At 36.4% G+C, this 20,764-nt stretch overlaps 1 protein-coding gene across 5 annotated transcripts in view; it reads right to left on the bottom strand.

The window, feature by feature from the left end:
- Window positions 1-20,764, bottom strand: part of NKAIN2 (sodium/potassium transporting ATPase interacting 2) — a gene marked incomplete at its 3' end in the record, with an annotated part of 1,039,202 nt that overhangs the window by 591,107 nt on the left and 427,331 nt on the right. Inside the window, exon 1 of one of the 5 annotated variants that reach the window (XM_084776797.1) lies at window positions 8,120-8,204. The exons of the other annotated variants lie outside the window; for them this stretch is intronic. Coding sequence (XP_084632923.1) covers window positions 8,120-8,164 — 45 coding nt within the window. The 5' untranslated portion in view covers window positions 8,165-8,204. Of the gene's footprint in view, window positions 1-8,119; window positions 8,205-20,764 lie in introns of those variants that run through there. 5 annotated transcript variants of the gene reach the window in all.

The raw sequence follows: 20,764 nt of genomic DNA, 5'->3' as shown, positions 1-20,764 counted from the left end.
ATTTCCCCTCGATAGGCTGTCTGAAGCCACATATCAAAGGAGAGATTTGAAACTAATATTTTAGAGATTCACATGTTTAAAAAATACATATCAGATACGAGCCTCTTACACAGAAAATTGAATGTTTTTTTCTTTCAGATTTTTCTTTTTCTTTTTTTTTTTTTTTAGTAATGATTCATTATTTGAGAAAAATATGAAGGGTTGTCAGTAGGAAGTTAATCCCTGGGTTACCTATCCATGATCATTGGGTGGTAAAGATAGTTGGTTATATTTAAAATCATTCAGGCTGTGATGCATGCTCCACCAATGTGTGAATTCAAATAATCAGTTAGAGTTCACACAGCTATCTCATTTTCCACAACAATATATGGGACAGAAATCACCTTTCATCAGAAAGCAATGTGCTTTTTCTATGATGAATTTATGACCTATACCCCTGTGGGATGACCTATTGGATTTCTGCAGGGCCGGCATTTCCCTGTCGTCACAGCATTTTATCCAAATTGTCTCTGAGCCCGTGGGTTAAACAGAGTTTTCTTTTCACCCATTGACTTTGCTGAAAATAGACTTCTTGTCAACACTCCAAGGGGTAATATCCTTTGTAAGACGGTGACTTAATTGGATGTCTAAAATTGGCTTCCTATCCCACATCCATTAGTTCAATGGAGAAAAGTTTCCAAATAAGAGGCAGCTTGCTGCTCCCTTAGATTGCATAGGTTTGGAAGAGCAGCAGCCTAGGCCAGAAATGATGCTCACATAAAATGTATATAACAGGTGGATCGAGTAGAACAGAGCAGGGACTGTGGTGTTTCTAAATGCAATGAGGAAGAGTGTTTTTTTATATATATATCTATTCATCCTATAACTGGCTCTGCCTATGATAGAAGTTTCAACTATTGTGTGAGCAAATAATTAGATTCCTGTGGTTTGTTTATGCATCAATGAACAACAAAAGAACTTCGAACACTCTGCTGAGGGATGGTGGTGGGCTTCCTCTCATTCAGTGTCCACAACTGAGCCCGCCCCCCTTCTTGTATTTCCTATTCATAATAAAGAAATGCAATGCGTATGTTCCTTCTGAGGCCCTGTGAATTAGTTTGTGAAACTACAGAAGCCTCTGTACGATAAAGGTTCATACGGTGACTCCACAGCTGTGTCTCTTTCAGCAGTGACCCCCGCCCCAAATCACACATGCTATCTCTGTAGAGTGAGAACATAGTGAGCCTCTTAGCTTCCAGTCACCAGACTGGCACCATTCAACCACATATTGGAAGTCGGGAAAGCAAGGACAGTGAGATGGTTCAGTAGGCAGAGAACTTGGCAGCAGTCCTGAGGCCCTGAATTCAACCTCAGTTCTCTCAAGGTTACAGGTGAGACCCTAGTCCTGAGAGTTCTCCTCAGACCTCTACTAATACGAGCATGTATGCATGCATGTGCACACACACACACACACACACACACACACACACACACACACACACACACTAAATAAAGTCGCTTTAGAAATCAATATTAGACAAGAACTCTATCCTTAGCAATCTACGGAAGTTTCACAAACCCTTATACGCGAAGATACAAAGAGTTCACCATTTCCCAAATGTGCGAAATGGCTGTCATAAATACAAATGCTCATACTGTGCCCAGATGAGGCCAACTACATTACAGCAGCATGCCTTCTTGCATTTTATCACAGCACTAAAATATTCAATTCCTTCCCTTGAAAAAGCGCTGTTACGGGCATTATAAAGAAATGAGCCACAATGAGCTCTGAGCAATTATCACCCTAGAGGGAAACACACTGATGCAATTGAACGGGAACGGCTGTTTAGACAGCTAGACTTTAGTACTTCACGATCAGAGCCAATGGGCCCAGTTCATCACCTGGCCTCGATTTTAGAAGAATTCCATTCAGTAAGAGAACTAAGGCACTGTCAGGGGACTTAGGGAGAGATCCTATTAAAGCACATAAAAATCTGACTATAAATAGAGGTGACTACATTAGAGTGACAATTAGCTGCTCATGAGGAGATGTGGCATATGTTGGGTTAGAATGTTGTGTAATGTTCTTTCATTGTGTTGTGGCCATTAAAGCATCTCACCATCTATTTTTAATGCGTCTAGCATTTCAATATTAGATTTCTAAATGTTTCAGTATTTAAGGTTAAGGATGGGGAAGTAGTACTTAGAGGAAATTGCCATCACATTTTAGTGTCCTTTTAACGAGGAAGTAATATAACGAGACTTTAAATTCCGTCATTCAGTACTTCTTCATATTCAAAACCATTGAGTAGGGATACAATATGCCACCTTTGTCACATCCTCTTGACTTAAAAAAATCTCATTATTTTTGCTTTTACAATATAACATGAAATAAAATCTAACATGGGCGAAATGGAAGAGATACAAATCAATATCTGCAGAACTGCCGTGATTTCTAGTCCCCCCCAAAATAAGAATAAAACAATTCACCATTTCTTAAAAGCAATCTCCTTAGAAAACAAAGCACAATATTTGGCAGATGTTTGTCTCCCGGGAATGCACTCACTATCAGCTCTATATAACAAAATAAAACGGTGAGAATTTGTAAGATTGGCAAAAGTACTTCAGTTGAAAGTGGAACACTTAATAAAGTAACTCTTGTACACAAGGCACAAGTATTATAGGGAAGATCATTTAAGAAGAAAAGATAATTTCTGAGGCATACAATGAATTGTCAATACATATTAGGAGAAAAACAGTTAGGTTATATCCTTTAAAATACCATCCACAGTTCACCTTGCAATTTTTATAGTAGATATTGATAGAGCAGGAAAAATTGAATTTGATCAGATAGGTAAGTAACATAAATGACTTGAACACACACACACACACACACACACACACACACACACACACAGATTGACACTGCATAAAAACTCATGACAAGAAACAGACTACTGTTGGGTTAGGAAGGAGTTGAAGACTCCAGAGAGACACAGTGACCCTGAATGTCTGGTCCTGAAACTTTATCGTCATATTGTGTTCTACGCACATACATTCATGTTTAAATTTTAAGAAATATATACACCTGTAGAAAATCTCATATAAAAATTATTTCTTTTGAAAATAAAATTAGAAAGTTAGGTTACCAAACTTTCAGACACAAAGTAAATGTTATTCTTAGCCATCAGCAACAAGCTTGTCAATAGTATAGTTTTAATAAAAACATATTTTCCATAATGGTCACTTTATCATTCTCTTTGAAATAAATTTAAAAAAACATATGCAGTCCTTTTCACTGAAAACATGAATCTGATAGAGAGAAATAATTAATCTAAATTATTTGAGGGGTAGATATTATTAATGAAATGCAAAAATTAATAAATTGTATTAGAAAATATAAACTGGTCCCAAATTTAAACTGAAGTAAATGTAAAACCAATCAAAATACCTGAAGGCATTGTCCCTATTTTCATTTGCTATACTCATCTCAGAAGCAACTACTTAACTCTGGGAAAGAAGGTAAATATATTCACTTTCATATGTTGTATTTAACTTATTGGCATTGTTCTAAATGTTATAAAAAGACCAATTTGGTGCTCATAACAGAGATTGAGAATTAATATATTAGTATTTTTGATTTAGAGATTAAGATATTTAATAAAAAGAAGCTAAGTATTTTGCTTAAATTCACAAATGGGGGTGATCTGAACACAGAGAAGGCTTCAAATCATTACACTGCAATAGTGAATCTTCTTTAATCTGACATGCCATAAATTTGGAATGTACTATTCTTCTTACTTTCTGAAGTATATAATTATGAAATACATACAAAGTCTTCTTACATGATATATGTACATATAGACCCTGTGTGTGTGTGTGTGTGTGTGTGTGTGTGTGTGTGTGTGTGTGAAGACCAAGAAAGAGAATTTAGTCAATGGATCAGAAGTTTTCTCATACCTAACATATATTTTAACTTAATTTTTTTATCTTCCTGCTTTAGGAAGAATGAATCTGAAATTTTTAATTATTTCATTTTCTACTTTTCTAGTTTCAGCACCCATCTCTGCATAAAGTAGCCGTATTCCAGTACGCTGAGAGTTTAAGAGTCTATGACTTATCAGTTGCTTAAAATGTAATTTTGGTTTCTTTCATAAGATTCATTTAACTGTAACTATTTTTCCTGACAAATATGTAATCCACATTTGTTCTGTTTTTAATGAATTTCTGGGATGATTTCAGTTTGGAGTGTATAACTGTACGGTTATAAACTACACATGTGTACACATGCTATTACAACTGTTATGACAGTCATAGTTACTGTCCTGTTGCTGTGAAGAGACACCGTGACCATAGCAATTTATAAAAGAAATCATTTAATTGGCAACAAAGAATAGTCATTGCAACAACACTCCATGTCAACCTTATGCCTGAACGTATTACTTTAAATCATCCTGTTCCTTCCTGTTAAGTACACACTTTGTATCATTGTGCAAAATATATTCAGATAAAGCCTAAAGGTCTACAGCATTCCGATATTGTTCAGAAATCCAAAGTCTTCTGACACAGATGGCAAACTCTTAACTGGGAGCCTGGTAAAATCAAAACCAAGTTGTACAGAGCTTGTACTCTTATGTCAAAAGGAAGAATGGTAATAAATAAGCATAGAAAAGCAAATCCCAGGTATCTAGATTCATTCCTGTCCTCTGAGGTTTAAAGTGTAATCAACTAAGCTCCAAAATATTTGGGAAGATTCAGTATGCCAGTTCTGCTACCTGTAACACACATAGTCTGTCTTTTGGAATTATTTCACTCTATGCCTTCAGCTTTTTTTTTCCTCTGATGTCTCATGGTCTTGGGGCATCTCCAAGGCTTTAATCAAAACCTAGTTTTTTAACTTCGTAATTTCCCAAGTACACTTGTAGCCATGCTAAAGCTTTTCTACCCCAAGGTTGCAAAACATTTATGCATCGTACAGCAAATTTCTCCTAGGAGCTATGAACTCTGTGTACCATAGCAGCAATTCCACTCTTGTATCAATTATCTGAATTAGCAACCTTTCTCTCATCACTGTGATAAAACACTTAGGGAAAAAAAACACTTTAAGGAAGGACAGAATTAATCTGGCTTAGAGTTTGAGGGTACACCAAGGAATTCCTGTCAGCAAGGTTGTACAGCAGCTGGATACACAACTATAATCATCAGTAACAGGGAAAGACAAGTGCAGACACTGAGCTATAGTTCTCTTGTTTATTCGGTGCAATGTCCTACCAGATCAGCGGTTTTGAGCACATTCAGAGCAGGCTTTTCCTCCTAAGTTAAACTTTTCAGAAACACTGTCTGTGGACAACACACAAGTAGGTTTCCATGACGATACTACATTTTTGTCAGGCTGACAATGAAAGTTAACTATCTTACGTTCTCTCTCCTGTACCTCTGCACTTCTATAATTGTGTCATAAAGTTAGCAAAAAGAACCCTAGAGTTGGGGAAGATCTTCTCCCCGTTTGTAGGCTATCACTTTGTTCTGTTGACAGTGTCCCTTGCCTTACAGAAGCTTTTCAGTTTTACGAGGTCCCATTTATTAATTGTTGAGCTTAGAGCCTGTGCTACTGGTGTTCTGTTCAGGAATTTGTCTCCTATGCCAGTTAGTTCAAGGCTTTTCCCCACGTTTTCTTCCAACAGACTGTGTGTCTGGTTTTATGTTGAGGTCTTTTTTTATATTTAGTTTTTTAACATATACATTTATATTATGACTCATAAATAAAATAAACTACATATGGCAGGAAGAACCATGAAACAATCAGGAATTATATAAATGTTACATTCATAGTGTTGTATTTGGCAAACTTAAAACATCTTTCTTGTCTTGGTGAGTCTAAAATTCAGAATGAAAATCAGTATCTATCATATCTCATCTCTATTAACTTAAAACATTATCTAGAACTAAAAGCATCTTAATCCCTAAACAATTAAACTTAATTGTAAGACTATACTATCTGGTCTTCAACCCTATCAGAGACCTGAGAAGGAATAAAACTTAATTACCTGAGTGAACCGGAAATGCAGGTTAGCAGCTTCCAAAATAAAAATATAACAAAGGCAGCTTTCTGCCTGAACAGTCACCCAAAACTCTTTATAACATTGGCGCATCATCTTCAGCATTCTGGCCCAACATATCTGAAACCTTAAGAGAAAGATGCCCCATTTTCCTTAAGGGGGGTTGGGTAGGTTTATGTTTGCTCCCTTGGGCTACTAATGCTTATTTTCATTGGGAGTTGGTTATAAGTTATTATTGGTCTTATACAGAGAGAAAATGAGGTTGGATTCAGGGATGTCTCTCTTTTCCTTTATCTTTCTTTTGTAGGTATGGAGATAGGGGTTGAAAAGAAAAAAGGGAGAATATAGAAATATATAGAGATGATAGAACAAAAAGTAGGTTATTGAACCTACTCCTCAACTAAAGGCCGTAACTGTTACTCACAAATATGATTATTTTTAATTCATTAGTATAGAATTTTGGATTCTACTTGCTAAAAGTATTTCACTATTTTTACCTCTATTCAATCTGCTTAACTCACTATTTTAAGGTGTGTGTGTGTGTGTGTGTGTGTGTGTGTGTGTCTGTGTGTCTGTGTGTGTGTGTCTGTGTGTTTCCATGTGTGGAGATGTTTATGTCAGTGCAAGATGTGGAACAGGAGTTACAGGTAGTTTTTAGATAACCAACATTGGGACTGGGAATCAAACTTAGGTCATCCTCATGAACACAGTATATTTGTAAATATAACTCCCCATTACTTGTGTAATGTCACTGGGAATCTAAGAAGGACATTAAAATCCTGATTTACAATGGGTTGATGGTTTCTTAGGATGTTCAAGAAATGTTTAGTGTCCAGAGATAGATGAAAGGGCTGTATCTGTTTCCTGGTATTAGATGCTTTTAACCTTGGGTATTACATCTCATTATTTTCTGTTCTACTTTTTTTCAGTCTGCATGGCTATTCTTTGTAATGTGCCACCCCTTTTTAAGGTAAATATTTGAAATTTCATATTTACTTGTGCTTAATATCTAAGGCTTCCTTTTTTAGGTGTTCTCTATAAGCTCTTTTATTACTCCAAGCTGCATAAATAAAAACTCATTGATTATGAGGGTGAGGTTGAATCTCTAAACAGGGATTTGCATGCTTTTTCAGAAGCTTGTTTATTTGGTTGGTTTTCTGTTGTTGTTGTTGTTTGTTTGTTTTTTTGGTTTTTCGATACAGGGTTTCTCTATGTAGCCTTGACTGTCCTGCACTCACTTTGTAGACCACGCTGACTTTGAACTCACAGTGATCTGCCTGCCTCTGCCTCCCAAGTGCCTGGATTAAAGGCATGTGCCACCATCTCCCCGCCCTCTACCTTGTTTTAAAGGGAATGACAAACCACGTTCACTTCCAATTCCCTCCTCAGTTCACATCATTTACCCCTGAAATCACCCATTGCTATTAATTACAAATAGATACAAAGGTTGATGTGTTTATGAAATCTTAGGATGAGGCTTATTGTTTGGAATTCTCAGAGTCCATCGCAGCACGAGGTACACTGAGCCATGCTTTCGTCCCACTGTCCTCTGTGTGACAACGTATCTTTGGGTTGTTTTTGTTTTTGTTTTTTCCATTTATATTTATGTAGGAATGCAGTTTTTTTGAGAACCAGGTTTTTAACTGATGTCGCCCATTAGATACCCTGCATTTTCCAGATCTGGGTCTTACCCTCTGTTCTCTGTGCCTTAGTAGCCTTTCAGGAGAAACTCCAGGTCTTGAGAGCTCAGGAAATGCCCCAAGATAAAAGCTAGCTTGCATGCTCACTCAATTGTGTATCATCAGTTCCATTCTTAAAATTTATTTTGGTGCATTTTGAGTTTTATAGTGTTGTGAGGGAATAGCCGCTACATGCACATTTTCTCAGCAGTGCATGTAAATAAATTTTAAAAGAAATCTTTAAAAATACCTTAGTATTTTATTGGTGTCTAAATCATAATATTGCTGAAAATGGAAAACTTATTAAATCTTATTTAGAGAATCCAGAATGTGAAGAAATGTATATTAAATGTTCAATGATCAATACAATAATATTCATATGCCCAACTTCCTAAAGCTCACCCTCAAGGAGCTAGTGCCCCTCCCAGTCACTTCCATTCTGATCATCAAGAGTGTCCTTTCAGTCTTGGTAATGACCTTGGTTCCTCACAATGCATTTACTCTGAAAGAAGAAAATGATCTTTATGTCAGGAAACACTGACACTGCCGTTCGATGTCTGAACACTCTTCCCAGGTTAGTCTAGTGTGTTTGTAGAGGCTTAGTAGCCACACAGGTGTTCAAACATTGTAGCTAATTAGAGAAAGTCTTCAAAACACTTGAAAAATTATTGAAATCTCTTCAACCATTTTTCAGGATGGAGCATCAGAATTGGTATTTCATATTATGTTAGTGCATTTTAACCCCTGACTGTTCATCTTACTTTATTTATAAACCCCTGATTAATAAATACAATGCTCAGGAGGGTTTGCTATGCATTGAGGTTATACAATGTCTGTCACAAGCCAGTGTCTATGATTCTGCCCTTTCCCCTGTGCTGTGTCAGCACCTAATACCAGGAAACAGACACAGTCCTTTCGTCTATCTCTGGACACGAAACATTTCTTGAACATCCTAGGAAGCCATCAACCCATTGTAAATCAGGATTTTAATGTCCTTCTTAGATTCCCAGTGGCATTACACAATCTAGTGGGGAGTTATATTTACAAATATACTGTTGTGAACTGTTTAAGGAACTTCATGTTTTAAATGATAAATGTGTACCCCAGTTAAGGAATTTGAGATGGTGTTTGAAGAATGAAGACTCACTTTATAGGAGACTCTTACAGGTCAATGCTTGAGGACTAATAAGTTTGAGTAGCTAACTTATATTTGAATTATAACTATGTCAGCCTTATAGGGTAAGAGCAGATGGAGAAAAAAAACACAATAAACACACAATAAGCATGGCCATGCTAACTAACCTCTAGAAGAGCTTCTTGTACAGCAGTCTTTTGAAGTCACCTTTGCTTAAGTATTGAACATCACAATTACATGTAAGGGCAATTCAAAAACATTTAACTCTTGTCTGATCACTTCTTTTTCTTTCATTTCATTTTCTCTTTTCCCTTCCTTCCTTTCTCTTGTTCTTTCCTTCTTCTCTCTATCTCTATCTCTGTCTCTCTCTGCCTCTCTCTGCCTCTCTCTGTCTCTGTCTGTCTGTCTGTCTGTCTGTCTCTCTCTCTCCAATCTAGTTATTCTTCAGGGGGGCTTCTGCAGGCTTGAAGAACTCTACTATATGCTCAGCCTTCTTGAATTCTGCATTTTGAAGATGAAGCTATGGGCAATACTAATATAAATTATATATATATATATATATATATATATATATATATATATATATATATATATATCTGAGCAACGAAAATATATGAAAACATCTTACTGGATTCATTAAGTGTTCAACTAATGAAACTACTTTGAAGCACTTCCACCTATTTTTCTGCTCATTGTTTATGAGAAATTCATCATTATAAAGGAGATATTTGACTAAACTTTTAGGAAAAGCATATAATGAAAGAATAATTTTAAGTTTAGCTCTTTATATTCTTTCAATGTCTTAGACTTTTTTAAACCACCTGAATGTATTATTAGTAATTAAAAAAACTACTAGTGTGGTAAATCTTTGAGTCTGTCTCATTATTGTAACTGAAGATGATGTGATAACATTCAAATGGCTAAGTATGTATACAGTATGCTTACACAGAGTTTCTATTTACATGTAATTTAATCCACAAAGGAAAATGGACTAAACATTGGCATCACCCAAGTGTAAACATTACAAGATACCATTTAGCCACCCTGCTGAATACAGGAAAAAAGAGAAACCCCTCAAGCACACTTGTGTATGGAGCCTGGCATTCTCACCTTCACACACAGGCAGCTGGTCTAACTCTCAATACACATCTTCCAAGAGATTTCTCTTGACAGGAACATATCCTCAAGTGTACACCACAGAGATTTGGAACTTGCTCACTCACATTATTCTCTTTGAATGTAACTTACTGAAACATTCAAGTAAATGTGGTTACATGGAAGTAAAAGCGTAAAAAACAAAAATGCCTGTTTTAGCTTTGGTAGCATGCCATGGTCTTATATCTTTTGGTAGGCTCTCACATCAGAAGCATTTTTATATAAAGTCTAAGCTAATACACCCACACAGAGAAATATTACCTTTCATTTGTATATAAAGAAAAAAATAATCAGAGGAATAGCGAGAAATATCCAACATTGGTGGGGGGGTCTAGGTAAATATTTTTTACTGCTTGTATCCCAAAGATGTTCACGTCCCAATTCCAGTAACATCTGAAGATACTATCCTGCATTATGAAAGCAATTAGTAAAAACAATTAATGCTAAGGATCTCAAGATGGAGAGGGTATATGGAATTCTGATTGGACATAACCAATTCACACGATGCCTTAAATATGAAGAGCCTTGTGCAGCTGTGTCAAAGTTAGAAGCCAGAGTCAAGTCCAAGCCCTCATTTCTGGACTCTGAGATGTGGAGGGTGCTTGGGATAGCTCGCTAACATCCTCTGGAGATGAAAGAGGCAAAGACCTTTAATCCACACATCTTAGAAAAGAAATCAGCCTTGCCAGGACCTGAATTTCAGAATGCTGAAACTCATTGTGTGATCTAACTGTAGAAAGCATACTACTTTTGTTTTTAATTTACAGATTATATTTGTCTTTACTTTTTAGAACAGGCATAGAAAATGAATGCTGTGTCTGAACCGTACAGCAAACCATTGACAGTGTGAAACCAGTGGATTTCTAATTCTTAGCTGAAATAATTAGCGAACAAGTCATTGATGAAATTATGCAAAATTTCACATGTTAATAGGTGATGGTGTGAAAAAAAAATGAATTGTCACTAAAAACAGATCCAACCCTGGCCCGTGACCCCAGCGTACATCTGCTGGCAAGCTTATGCTGCTCCCAAAACCTCAAGGCATAATGCTATTAAGGTAGAGAGTCTACAGAACAGAAACGTGCAAATAAGTGAGGATTAGAGGAAGGTGTCTTCAGTAAACAATGAACAACCTTTTCACCAAGAATCTGCCTTATCAAACATAAAATAAAAATGGACAACCTCAGGGGACCGTGGAGAAAGAACTGCAGGGGCACCAGACTAAAAATACTAATGCCATTGGGATCTTATTTCGTTAGGTCTGCTAAAGAGCAATGAAAACTGAAACGCCCCCTAAAATGGAGGAGGTAACAGAAGGAAAAAGAAAAGAAAGAAGGAATGAGAGGTGGAGGGAGGAAAGACAAACATTGGAGAAGAATGTTCCATGTAGTTTTCAGGAAAGATGACTTCTCACAATGACAGCCTTCTATCTCCTGTCTGTGGACATTTATTAGGAATTCCCCTAAGTAGCTTATGCATATTTCTTCTGTAGTTAACATTCATTATACATCATGTTTTCTAGCAGCAATTAATTCATATTACTCACACTTATTATACAACAAGCGCAGAACACAGGTACATTTTGTGCCTATAATATTTATATGTGGCCATGTCCGTGCATGCGTGTGCATGTGTGAACATGATTGAGGAAACTATAGCCCAATGTGAAGTGAATTCTTTGACCTTTCCCTTCCTTGTGTTTTGAGACTGGGTCTCTTATTTAACCTGTCACATACTGATTGGCTAGAAAGCTTTCTAGAAACTCTTATGTGTCTTCCTGTCTTCTGTCTCCCAGTCCTGTGGGTATAGGCATACACTTCAGCAATTGGATTCTTGTGTGGATGCTAGAGATCCAATATTAGCTCCACCCCCATGCTTCCATGGCAAGCATGTTACTACCCGAGCCATCTCCCATGTTTTCTCAGAGGTATTTCTCAGAGGTTTTCTCAGATGTTCTCATCTCCAGATTTGATCCTAGATGCATAGGGAAGACTGAGTTCCAAGTGTCAAGTTATAACATATGTCTCCAGTTACTGAGAAAATGTTTTACTTCTGATTTCAAAGGATGTTAATTTTATATTTTAGAATATTAGTTACTGAAGTCATTAAAGTATTTTGTACTTGGTTCAAAGTGGCAGCTTTGGGAAAGTCTAAGTCTCTTTTGTTGTTGTTGTTGTTTATTTGTTTGTTTGCTTGTTTTTGAGGCAGGATTTCTCTGTGCAGCCCTGGCTGTCCTGTAACTTGCTTTATAGACCAGACTGGCCTTGAACTCACAGAGATCCACTGGCCTCTGGCTCCTGAGTGTTAGTATTAAAGGTTTGCACCACCACACCAACTTCTCCCTCAGTAAAAGGAAAGTATCTAGTAATATGAAGTCTCTAGTACGCAAAATCTAGGATGCATTTCCATTCAGACACGTCACTCCTGTGGATTCCAAATGCTACCTTAAATCAAACCAGTATGATAAAATTATAGAATTGCTGTAAATTGCCAAGTTTTATTTCTCCCACAGTAATATCCTTTAAATACTCACTAAGCTGCTTAGTGTCTTTTGAATTAAAGAATTTTTACAACATGCTGAAGTAATAAAAAGTGATGTGTAAGAGCCAAAGCAATAAACCATATGGATTAAATGTCTCTCAAAATAGTCTTGAACTTGAAAGCTAAGAATATACTTAGGCGAAAAATTAACACAGGAAAATGTCATGGTGATTGACCAAGAGCAAATAGCTTGAGATATGTTCCCAAACTCAAAATTTACCAGCTTATCTGCCTCTAAATAACACACTAAGGAAGCAGAACTTTAATTAAAATGTACTTTGGGGGTGAAATCAACATACAGAAGGAATGGATACAGAGAGGCTATGTTGTGGATCTAAAGCACTGATAAAAGGTTTAATTAAGTGAAAATAAACTCATGATACCAGGGAAATTATCTTCTACCAGTGAATTTTTAGATATTGTACTCTTCATCAAGGTTGCACAATTATGTCACTAATAATTAGATATAATGTAAAATGCCAGGTAATTGGCAGAAACCAAAAAGGACAGGATTCCTGATCTTACCTTGCTTACAGTTTTATGACTGAAGGACACACTCGCAAGTGTTTAGTGCATTCTTGATTTATTTGAGGGCAGTGGTAGTAATGATACCATGAGCACCATAGCTGCTATTGAGAAGTATGCCAACACTTGAATTTTAAGTGTTAAAACCAGTGATAACAGTATATAAAGTCTTTTGAGCTGTTTTCAGTTACTCACACTGAAAGTCTTTCATTGGAAGAGACAGGAAGTGGTGGTTATTGGGTGGTGATTTCAGAAAATAAATTAACCTGGAGCCCTCCAGATCCAGTAGAATAAACACACCCCTAGAGATTAAACAGAAACTATTTCCAATGTAAATAACAAAATGCTGACTCTTATCAAAGACATAATAATGTGTTGGGCTCATGGGCTTGCCTCCAGAGGAATTGGAATGGGACTAGTGAGATGGAGGATGTTTTAACCCAGACATCTCAAAACTTAAGATTTAAAATATCACCCTGAGAATGGAAGGTGTGGGGCAAAGTCTCTTGTTTCCATGCCTGCCTCATGAGCATGTGACACAACCCCAAAAAGGCTACAGGTGGTCAGTCATGTGTGCTGCCACCTGTTATCTTTCCCCAGGCAAATAGACCATCGTCAGCATCCTTGCCCCTGCCAATCAAAAGCACTAATCCTCTAGACTCCTCCCTTCTGCCCAAGATTAGTTTTTGTTTGTTTGTTTGTTTGTTTTGTGTGTTTGTGTGTGTGTCTATGTGTGTTTATAATGCAAGGTGTAGGTAACTTTTTTCAGGATTTTGACCAAAAATGATCGATCCCCAAAGTAATATAAATTTAGACACCTTGAAAAAAAAGTCTAGATGTGAAATTTCAAAAGAAAAATTTCAATTTTAAATCAAATTTACTCAAAACAAAACAAATTTTACAAATTAAAAATATTATTTTCTTTCTTAAATTCATTACATTTCAAAGACTGGCCACCAATTTTTTTCTTCGATATTGGCCATTTGGAATCCATTAATGTGATTTATATCTTTAAGTTTTGAGTTTGTACCTATCCTGAATATTTGCTATAATTAAAAATATAAATACACAAACTACAGTTCTTCCTTCCCAGATGCTGAGGCAGGTGTCTTCCGCCACTATATCTGGCTTATGCAACACTGCATTTAACCCAGGACTTCACGTATGTTAGAGTTCCTTCCACTTCTGCTTTTCTTAGTCGTTGGGAAAGTGAATGGAAATTACATTAACATAAGAATAATGATGTTTGTAGACATTCTTTGCTCTTTTTTGTGTTTGGATAAAGACCCACTTTGAAAGTGGTTTTGTTTTTAAGAAAAATATCTTTTGGCTATTGCTGCTTCTATGGAGAGCCTTATCATTAAAAACATGAAAATGTAAATGCCACAGTTAGTATAAATAATTATTGCAAAAAGTAACAAAAATGATTGTTTAATGATACCACTCTCTCTTTAATAGTGTCTGTGGGGCAGATCTGAGCGCAGTTTTTCGTTGATAGAAGGAAAAGGAGATTCACCCTCAAGGAGTGAGTCAACGACAGCTAAAGTGGAACATTCATTATTTTCATTTAAATTTGGTCTTTATTTCATAGAATAAATACACAGAATTGCCTGTGTCATAAGAAAGATGTTATTTATTATTAATAACGGTCAATTTAGGTCCAAGTTTAAGAAAGTGGCCTTTCTTGATTATCTTTCTATGTTATTACTACAGAGATGGATAAAATATTGACCATTTAAGTCTAAAGTGAGGTCTAGCAGACAGTATCTGATTCTGCAACAAAAGCAGTTTCTTAGTAAAATATCAATGATACTTTTTTTCTAGACTAGCAGGCCTTTATATTAGTGCTACTAAACCTATAACAATCACTTCTACTCAAAAGAACCAAACCAATGCCAACACACTTTGAGAAGAAATGTAGTAAAAAAAAAATATTGTCTGGGGGCTCAAGATGTGGCTCAGTAGAGTGTTTGCCTGCCCACGGTTTACAATGTCCCTGTTCACCAGGTAAAGCACACCATCTACTTGATCAAACATTATCTGAGACTCAAGGTTTATTGTGGGGAAAGAAGGCTCCCTCCTCTCCGTAGAATTCACCACTAGACACGCGGACTTGACTGCAGAATCTACATGGTCACTGTTGGCGCTCACCTCGCTGCCAGGACAGGACCTTCTGCAGTTTACAGGTGAGTCACTACTGGTGGTCTTTGATGCAGCTTTGCCCAGCTCAGTGCTCATCTGCCAGAGTGGTCTGCTATTCTCAAACCAGCCACATGACTCAGGTGAGTCAAACTGGGCCCTCATTACTGCTTGGCTGACCCAAGCCAGCAACGCTTGGTCCTTCCTGTAGAGAAGCATGCACTTCTGTCTCTGTGACCTGGAGACACCCAACACCCCAGAACATGGAACCACAGTAATATTTTAAGAAACTAATTATTATACTTAGAGATAAATCTCAGCATTTTTATACTATTCCCTGTCTATAAATTAACTGTGGCACTTTTGAACAATATCTATGCCCATTAAGAAAAACAAGCTAGAATTGCAGAAACCTCCAGTTTATTCGTCTAGCATTCTGATCTTGGTTTTTTAAAAATTTTTTATTAATTTATTCTTGTTACGTCTCAATGGTTATCCCATCCCTTGTATCCTCCCATTCTTCCCTCCCTCCCATTTTCCCCTTATTCCTCTTCCCTATGACTGCTCCTGAGGGGGATTACCTCCCCCGTATATGCTCATAGGGTATCAAGTCTCTTCTTGGCAGACTGCTATCCTTCCTCTGAGTGCCACCAGGTCTCCCCCTCCAGGGGACATGGTCAAATATGAGGCACCAGAGTACGTGAGAAAGTCATACCCCACTCTCCACTCTACTGTGGAGAATGTTCTGACCATTGGCTAGATCTGGGTAGAGATTTAAAGTTTACCACCTGTATTGTCCTTGGCTGGTGCCTTAGTTTGAGTGGGACCCCTGGGCCCAAATCTGCCTTTCATAATGTTCTACTTGTAGGTTTCTAGGACCCTCTGGGTATATACTCACTTATATCTGCATACTAGCCCAAGGGGCATGTCCCACGAAAGCCTTCACTTACCAGAAAACTGGGACAGAGGGGAGGACATCCTATTAGGACTCTAGATGAGAGAAGCATGGGAGAATATCATTCTGATCTTTTTAACTGAAGGTCAGGACAGAATTGATATAAGCTGAGAGTTTGATCAGTGGATTAAAACAGTGGTTCACAGACACTTTTTAAGACACAGAAACAACTTCTATAAAGTCTTGGGTGCTAACAACTTTGATGATTTCCATAACCATGTGATTTACAATTCGAAAACACTGACAGATAATTTTCTCAAGTTGCTCCAATTTGCTATAGCCTATTACATCAAGTGTCAGAGCGTAACCATGGCATTCCCATGCCTGGTCCTCTCAATTCCATCACTGAGATTCTCTTACTAAATCTTTCCTGGGATTTTTTTTTCTATTCTTTATTTTCCCTTTGTATTTCTCCCCTCATATTTTCATTGTATGGTTCCTTTAGTTAAGAAAAGATGGCCTTGAATAAATCACTATAAACTATCCCATTGTAACATAGCTTCATCTACTCCATATCATTTATAGACTACTATCATAATGCATGTAAGAAAATGTATATGGATGTAAAGAAATATTTCCTTTAGTGCTGGTGGGTGAGATTGCTTTCTGGGTACAATATCATTTGGGGAGGTGGATTTTTCTTGATTTTAGCTTATTATTCAGGATAAGGTGTGCTATAAATGCATCTTTCAGTGTGCTGGATGAGTTTCTAAAGTCCATCCTGTCTTCTCACACAGCAACTTAACTTTTCACATCTTGTTCTCCCCAACTGTTCTGTAGTATTTCACACCACTAATTATAGTCTTTTCTAAATTCCATGGCCTACTTTCATGAATCTCCTTTCTTATTATACCATTTTAATATCTGTTTCTGTGACAACTATATTTTCTTGTTTCCCAACAGAGATGCTGTCAAAGTTCGTAATTTGAATTTATTCTTTTTTGAGACCCAAAGATCATTTTTAAAAATGTATACAAGAATGCTCATGTGAAATATCTAAATCTTCCTCACCCTTAAAGTCTGGAGTTGTGTTCGCAAGTACCTTATATACTGTATAAACTGCGTTTTGTTAATTCAATATATTCAAAACCAAGCTTATATTCTAGGTCAGCCAAGTAGCCAGTTGACTGAACATTTATAAAAGACTACTATAGTAGATGTTATTTCAGTAGATTACTCCAAAAACATTTTCTTTTCCCAATAGGCAGTATTGCTAAATATTTAATTTACCAATTTTGTTGATTCTTTATATATATAATTTGTCAAATTTGAAGTATTCAATTGATGATTATTTATTTCATACATGACTTTCAAACATTCTATTTTTAGGGTCACAAAATCATAATCTCCATATAAGAGAGATCTTCAAAAATCATTTTGTTGGTGTACCATTTATCATTATCCAAATCTTTAATATTTTTTACTGCTTACCACATTTTCCCTAGTATTCAAGATCTCTCAGCAAGTTTATAATGATGTAAGTGCCACCGGAATCACCTTAGGAACAACCTTGCCCAACCTAAACTAGTATCAGAGTGTTACTATGTGTTTGTGAAGCACCACGGAGGCTCATTGTTCATTTCCTTCTGTCTCTTGGGAACTGCTGCAACACAGTTCAACCTCATCTTATCTTTTCTTATTTGTCCTATTTACTTATTCTCATTCATCATTCCAGAGACACATGGAAATTTGTTGATCGCTTAGAAGCTCACTTGTGTTTATATTTATGTCCTCAGCCATATTGCTTCCCTATCTTGGAAAGTCCATAGCCCAATCTGCAGCCATTGCATGTCTATCTAAAATGATACCTTCTATCCACTCGATAAGTATTCCTGGACTGCACTGACATCGTAAGCACTTGAGTGTCACCTTCCTTATTTTTACTGTTCTCTAATGGGGGAATATAATATCTCTGAAAGCTCCACAGAAACATGCTGAATTGTATATACCCTATACTGAACGTTGCAATGCCTTGCATATAACATGGATTTAAGAGTTGTAGGATATACATGGAATCATTAGAGATGTTTCATTTATTTAAATGAGCTACCGAATTAAATATATTAAGATATAGTCTTTACTCTGTGTATTCTTAGAATTGTGGTAAGAGGAAAATAACAATTTTGTTAGAAAGATTTACAGCTCTCTATTTTCAAGTTTCTTGTTTATAAACTTTATTGCATTTTGGTATTGTAGATTGAGCCCTATAATTATAGGAAGCTACTAGAAAATCTTAATTTAAAATCTCATCATCTCCATTTAAAATATATACTACTTCCCTTACATAAAAAATTAAAAGAGGCATCAGTTGTATTACAACTTATTATTATTTTGACCTTTTAAAATTATGATCATATCACAAGCTAAATCTTACAAAAGTATTAATAACAGTGAGTTTCAGGTGTGTGTGTGTGCATACGTGGACTTGTGGCTGGGGAGGCAGGAGGACATCGTAGATTGTTTTCCTTCAGGTGCCATCTATTTTATTTACTTTGGAAGCAGCGGTTTTCACTGTCATGGAGTTCACCAAGTAAGCAAGGAATGGTACACTGAGCCCTAAGTATCTGCCTGTCTATACCACCCATGCATTGGGACTAAAGTCATGTGCTATCACTCCTGTCCTTCACTTAGTGTGTTTCCTGGGAATCAGACTCACGTGTTCAAGCATGCACGGTAAGCACATTGACAACTGAGCTATCTTCAGAGCCCTGTAACTTTCTTTGACGCAGTTATTGATTTTACAAATATGGATTATTCACATAACCTTCATATTTACTATTCTTTAGGGATATGGGAATCTTGCTTTATGTGTGTGTGTGTGTGTGTGTGTGTGTGTGTGTGTGTGTGTCTTTTACTGTGTCAGAGTGGTAGAAAGACAGATATTTTATAGATAAGAGGTAAAATCCTAAGACAGAATTAAGCTTTTCATAAGAGGTAAGCCAGTATGCTGTCTTAAAAATGAGAAGAAAGAAAGAACATGGTTTTGACCTTCAAGGTTTCTAAGCCTATGAAAGCTAAAGTGCTTTTTAATAGTGTAGAAAGGAGAAAGCGAAGAGCATAGAACAAAACACACTCTGCCCTTTCAGCTTTGGAGAGAGAGTAGGAGACAGATGGAGAACTCCATTGTGAGTTTTCTCTGCCACCTGTCACCATCAGAATGGTAGCCAGTGTTATGACTACACCTTATTAACTTGCTTGATGGAAATATTGGCATTACTGGGGAGCTACTTCTCTTGAAGTTCCTGAAACTTCCCATTTAACCGAAGTATAAAAAGGCAAGTTTCACTTGGGAGGAAAAGTTGGCAATTAACACTATTAATTTAATCATTAAACTATAGAATGTTTATGACTTTTGATATGATTTAAAGTCCATTGGACTAAATAATTGAGCCAATGGTACAGTTTGTAAGTACACATGATTATAGAAAAAATAGGCCAACTATTTTCCAAATACAATACTGATTTTAAAATGTAATAAAGTGGTTTATTTATTTAATAATTACCTGAAATAATCCTTTGAACATTGTAGTAATGCCAAGGCTGAGGTAATATCTGTCAGTAAGTTAAACAGGAAAAAGTTTCAGTCAATAGGCTTATATTTCTGAAAATACGGAGTGTGTACAAGAGAATCTAACACTTGACAGTGTACTTATAATTGAATTGCTCAATTGCTTCATTTAAAATCATTCTCTCTCACTATTTATGACCGTTAAAGGGATAAATTACTTAGATATACATTTAGCATGTTTTGATTAATAATGATGATTGGTTGTGAGAATGTTTAATTAAATTATTTGCTAGAAAATAACTGTGAAAGAACTAGGTTTGGAGCTGTTAAAGTATTGAGGTGTCATGCTTGGATGTATGATGCTCCAAAGATAAAAAAAAATGAGCCTGTAGGTTAGCAGCATCCCAAAGGAGAAGATGACAGAGACAGTTTGCTACCTGAGCAGTCACCCAAACTACTCTATAATGTTGGATCTTCATCTTCAGCCTTCTGGCCCAATATATCTGACAGAAATATTTGTGAGGAAGGAGCGATTGAGGACTTGCTTACTCTGTCTTGGCAGAGTTTGGCCATCGACTGTGCCTCTATTCAAGCTTACCCATTTTTAGGCAGAATTCTGTCTGTGGTAGAAATGAGGTCATTTTTCCCAGTGGCTTGTTTGCCACATTTGAAGCCATCTGCATAAGGAGGTTCTTTGATGCTCATCATCATCTTCTCATTTGGGAAGCTGCTAACCTGCAACCCTGAATACTCAGGTAACTAATTTTATTCCTTCTCAAGTCTCTGATGGGGTTGAAGACCAGATAGTTTACTTTTACAATAAAGCTTAGTTGTTTAGGGGTTAATATGTTTTTAGTTCTAGATAGATGTTTTCAGTTGATAATGACAAGATATGATAGATACTGATATACACTGAGAACTTTAGATGTACAAAGATAGGAAAGATGTTTTCTTCAAGGTGGCCAAATATAAATAGCCAAAACCCTAAGAATGTAACATTTATATAATTCCTGATTGACTCATGGTTCTTCTTGCAGTTCATTGTATATATGTGTAATAATATAAATGTAAATATAAAAATTAAAATAT

This window comes from Acomys minous, assembly GCF_964271855.1.
Source record: "Acomys minous genome assembly, chromosome: 3".
Taxonomy (NCBI): Eukaryota; Metazoa; Chordata; class Mammalia; order Rodentia; family Muridae; genus Acomys; species Acomys minous.
The sequence above is the reverse complement of the archived record's forward strand: the minus strand, read 5'-3'. Positions and strand labels throughout refer to the sequence as shown.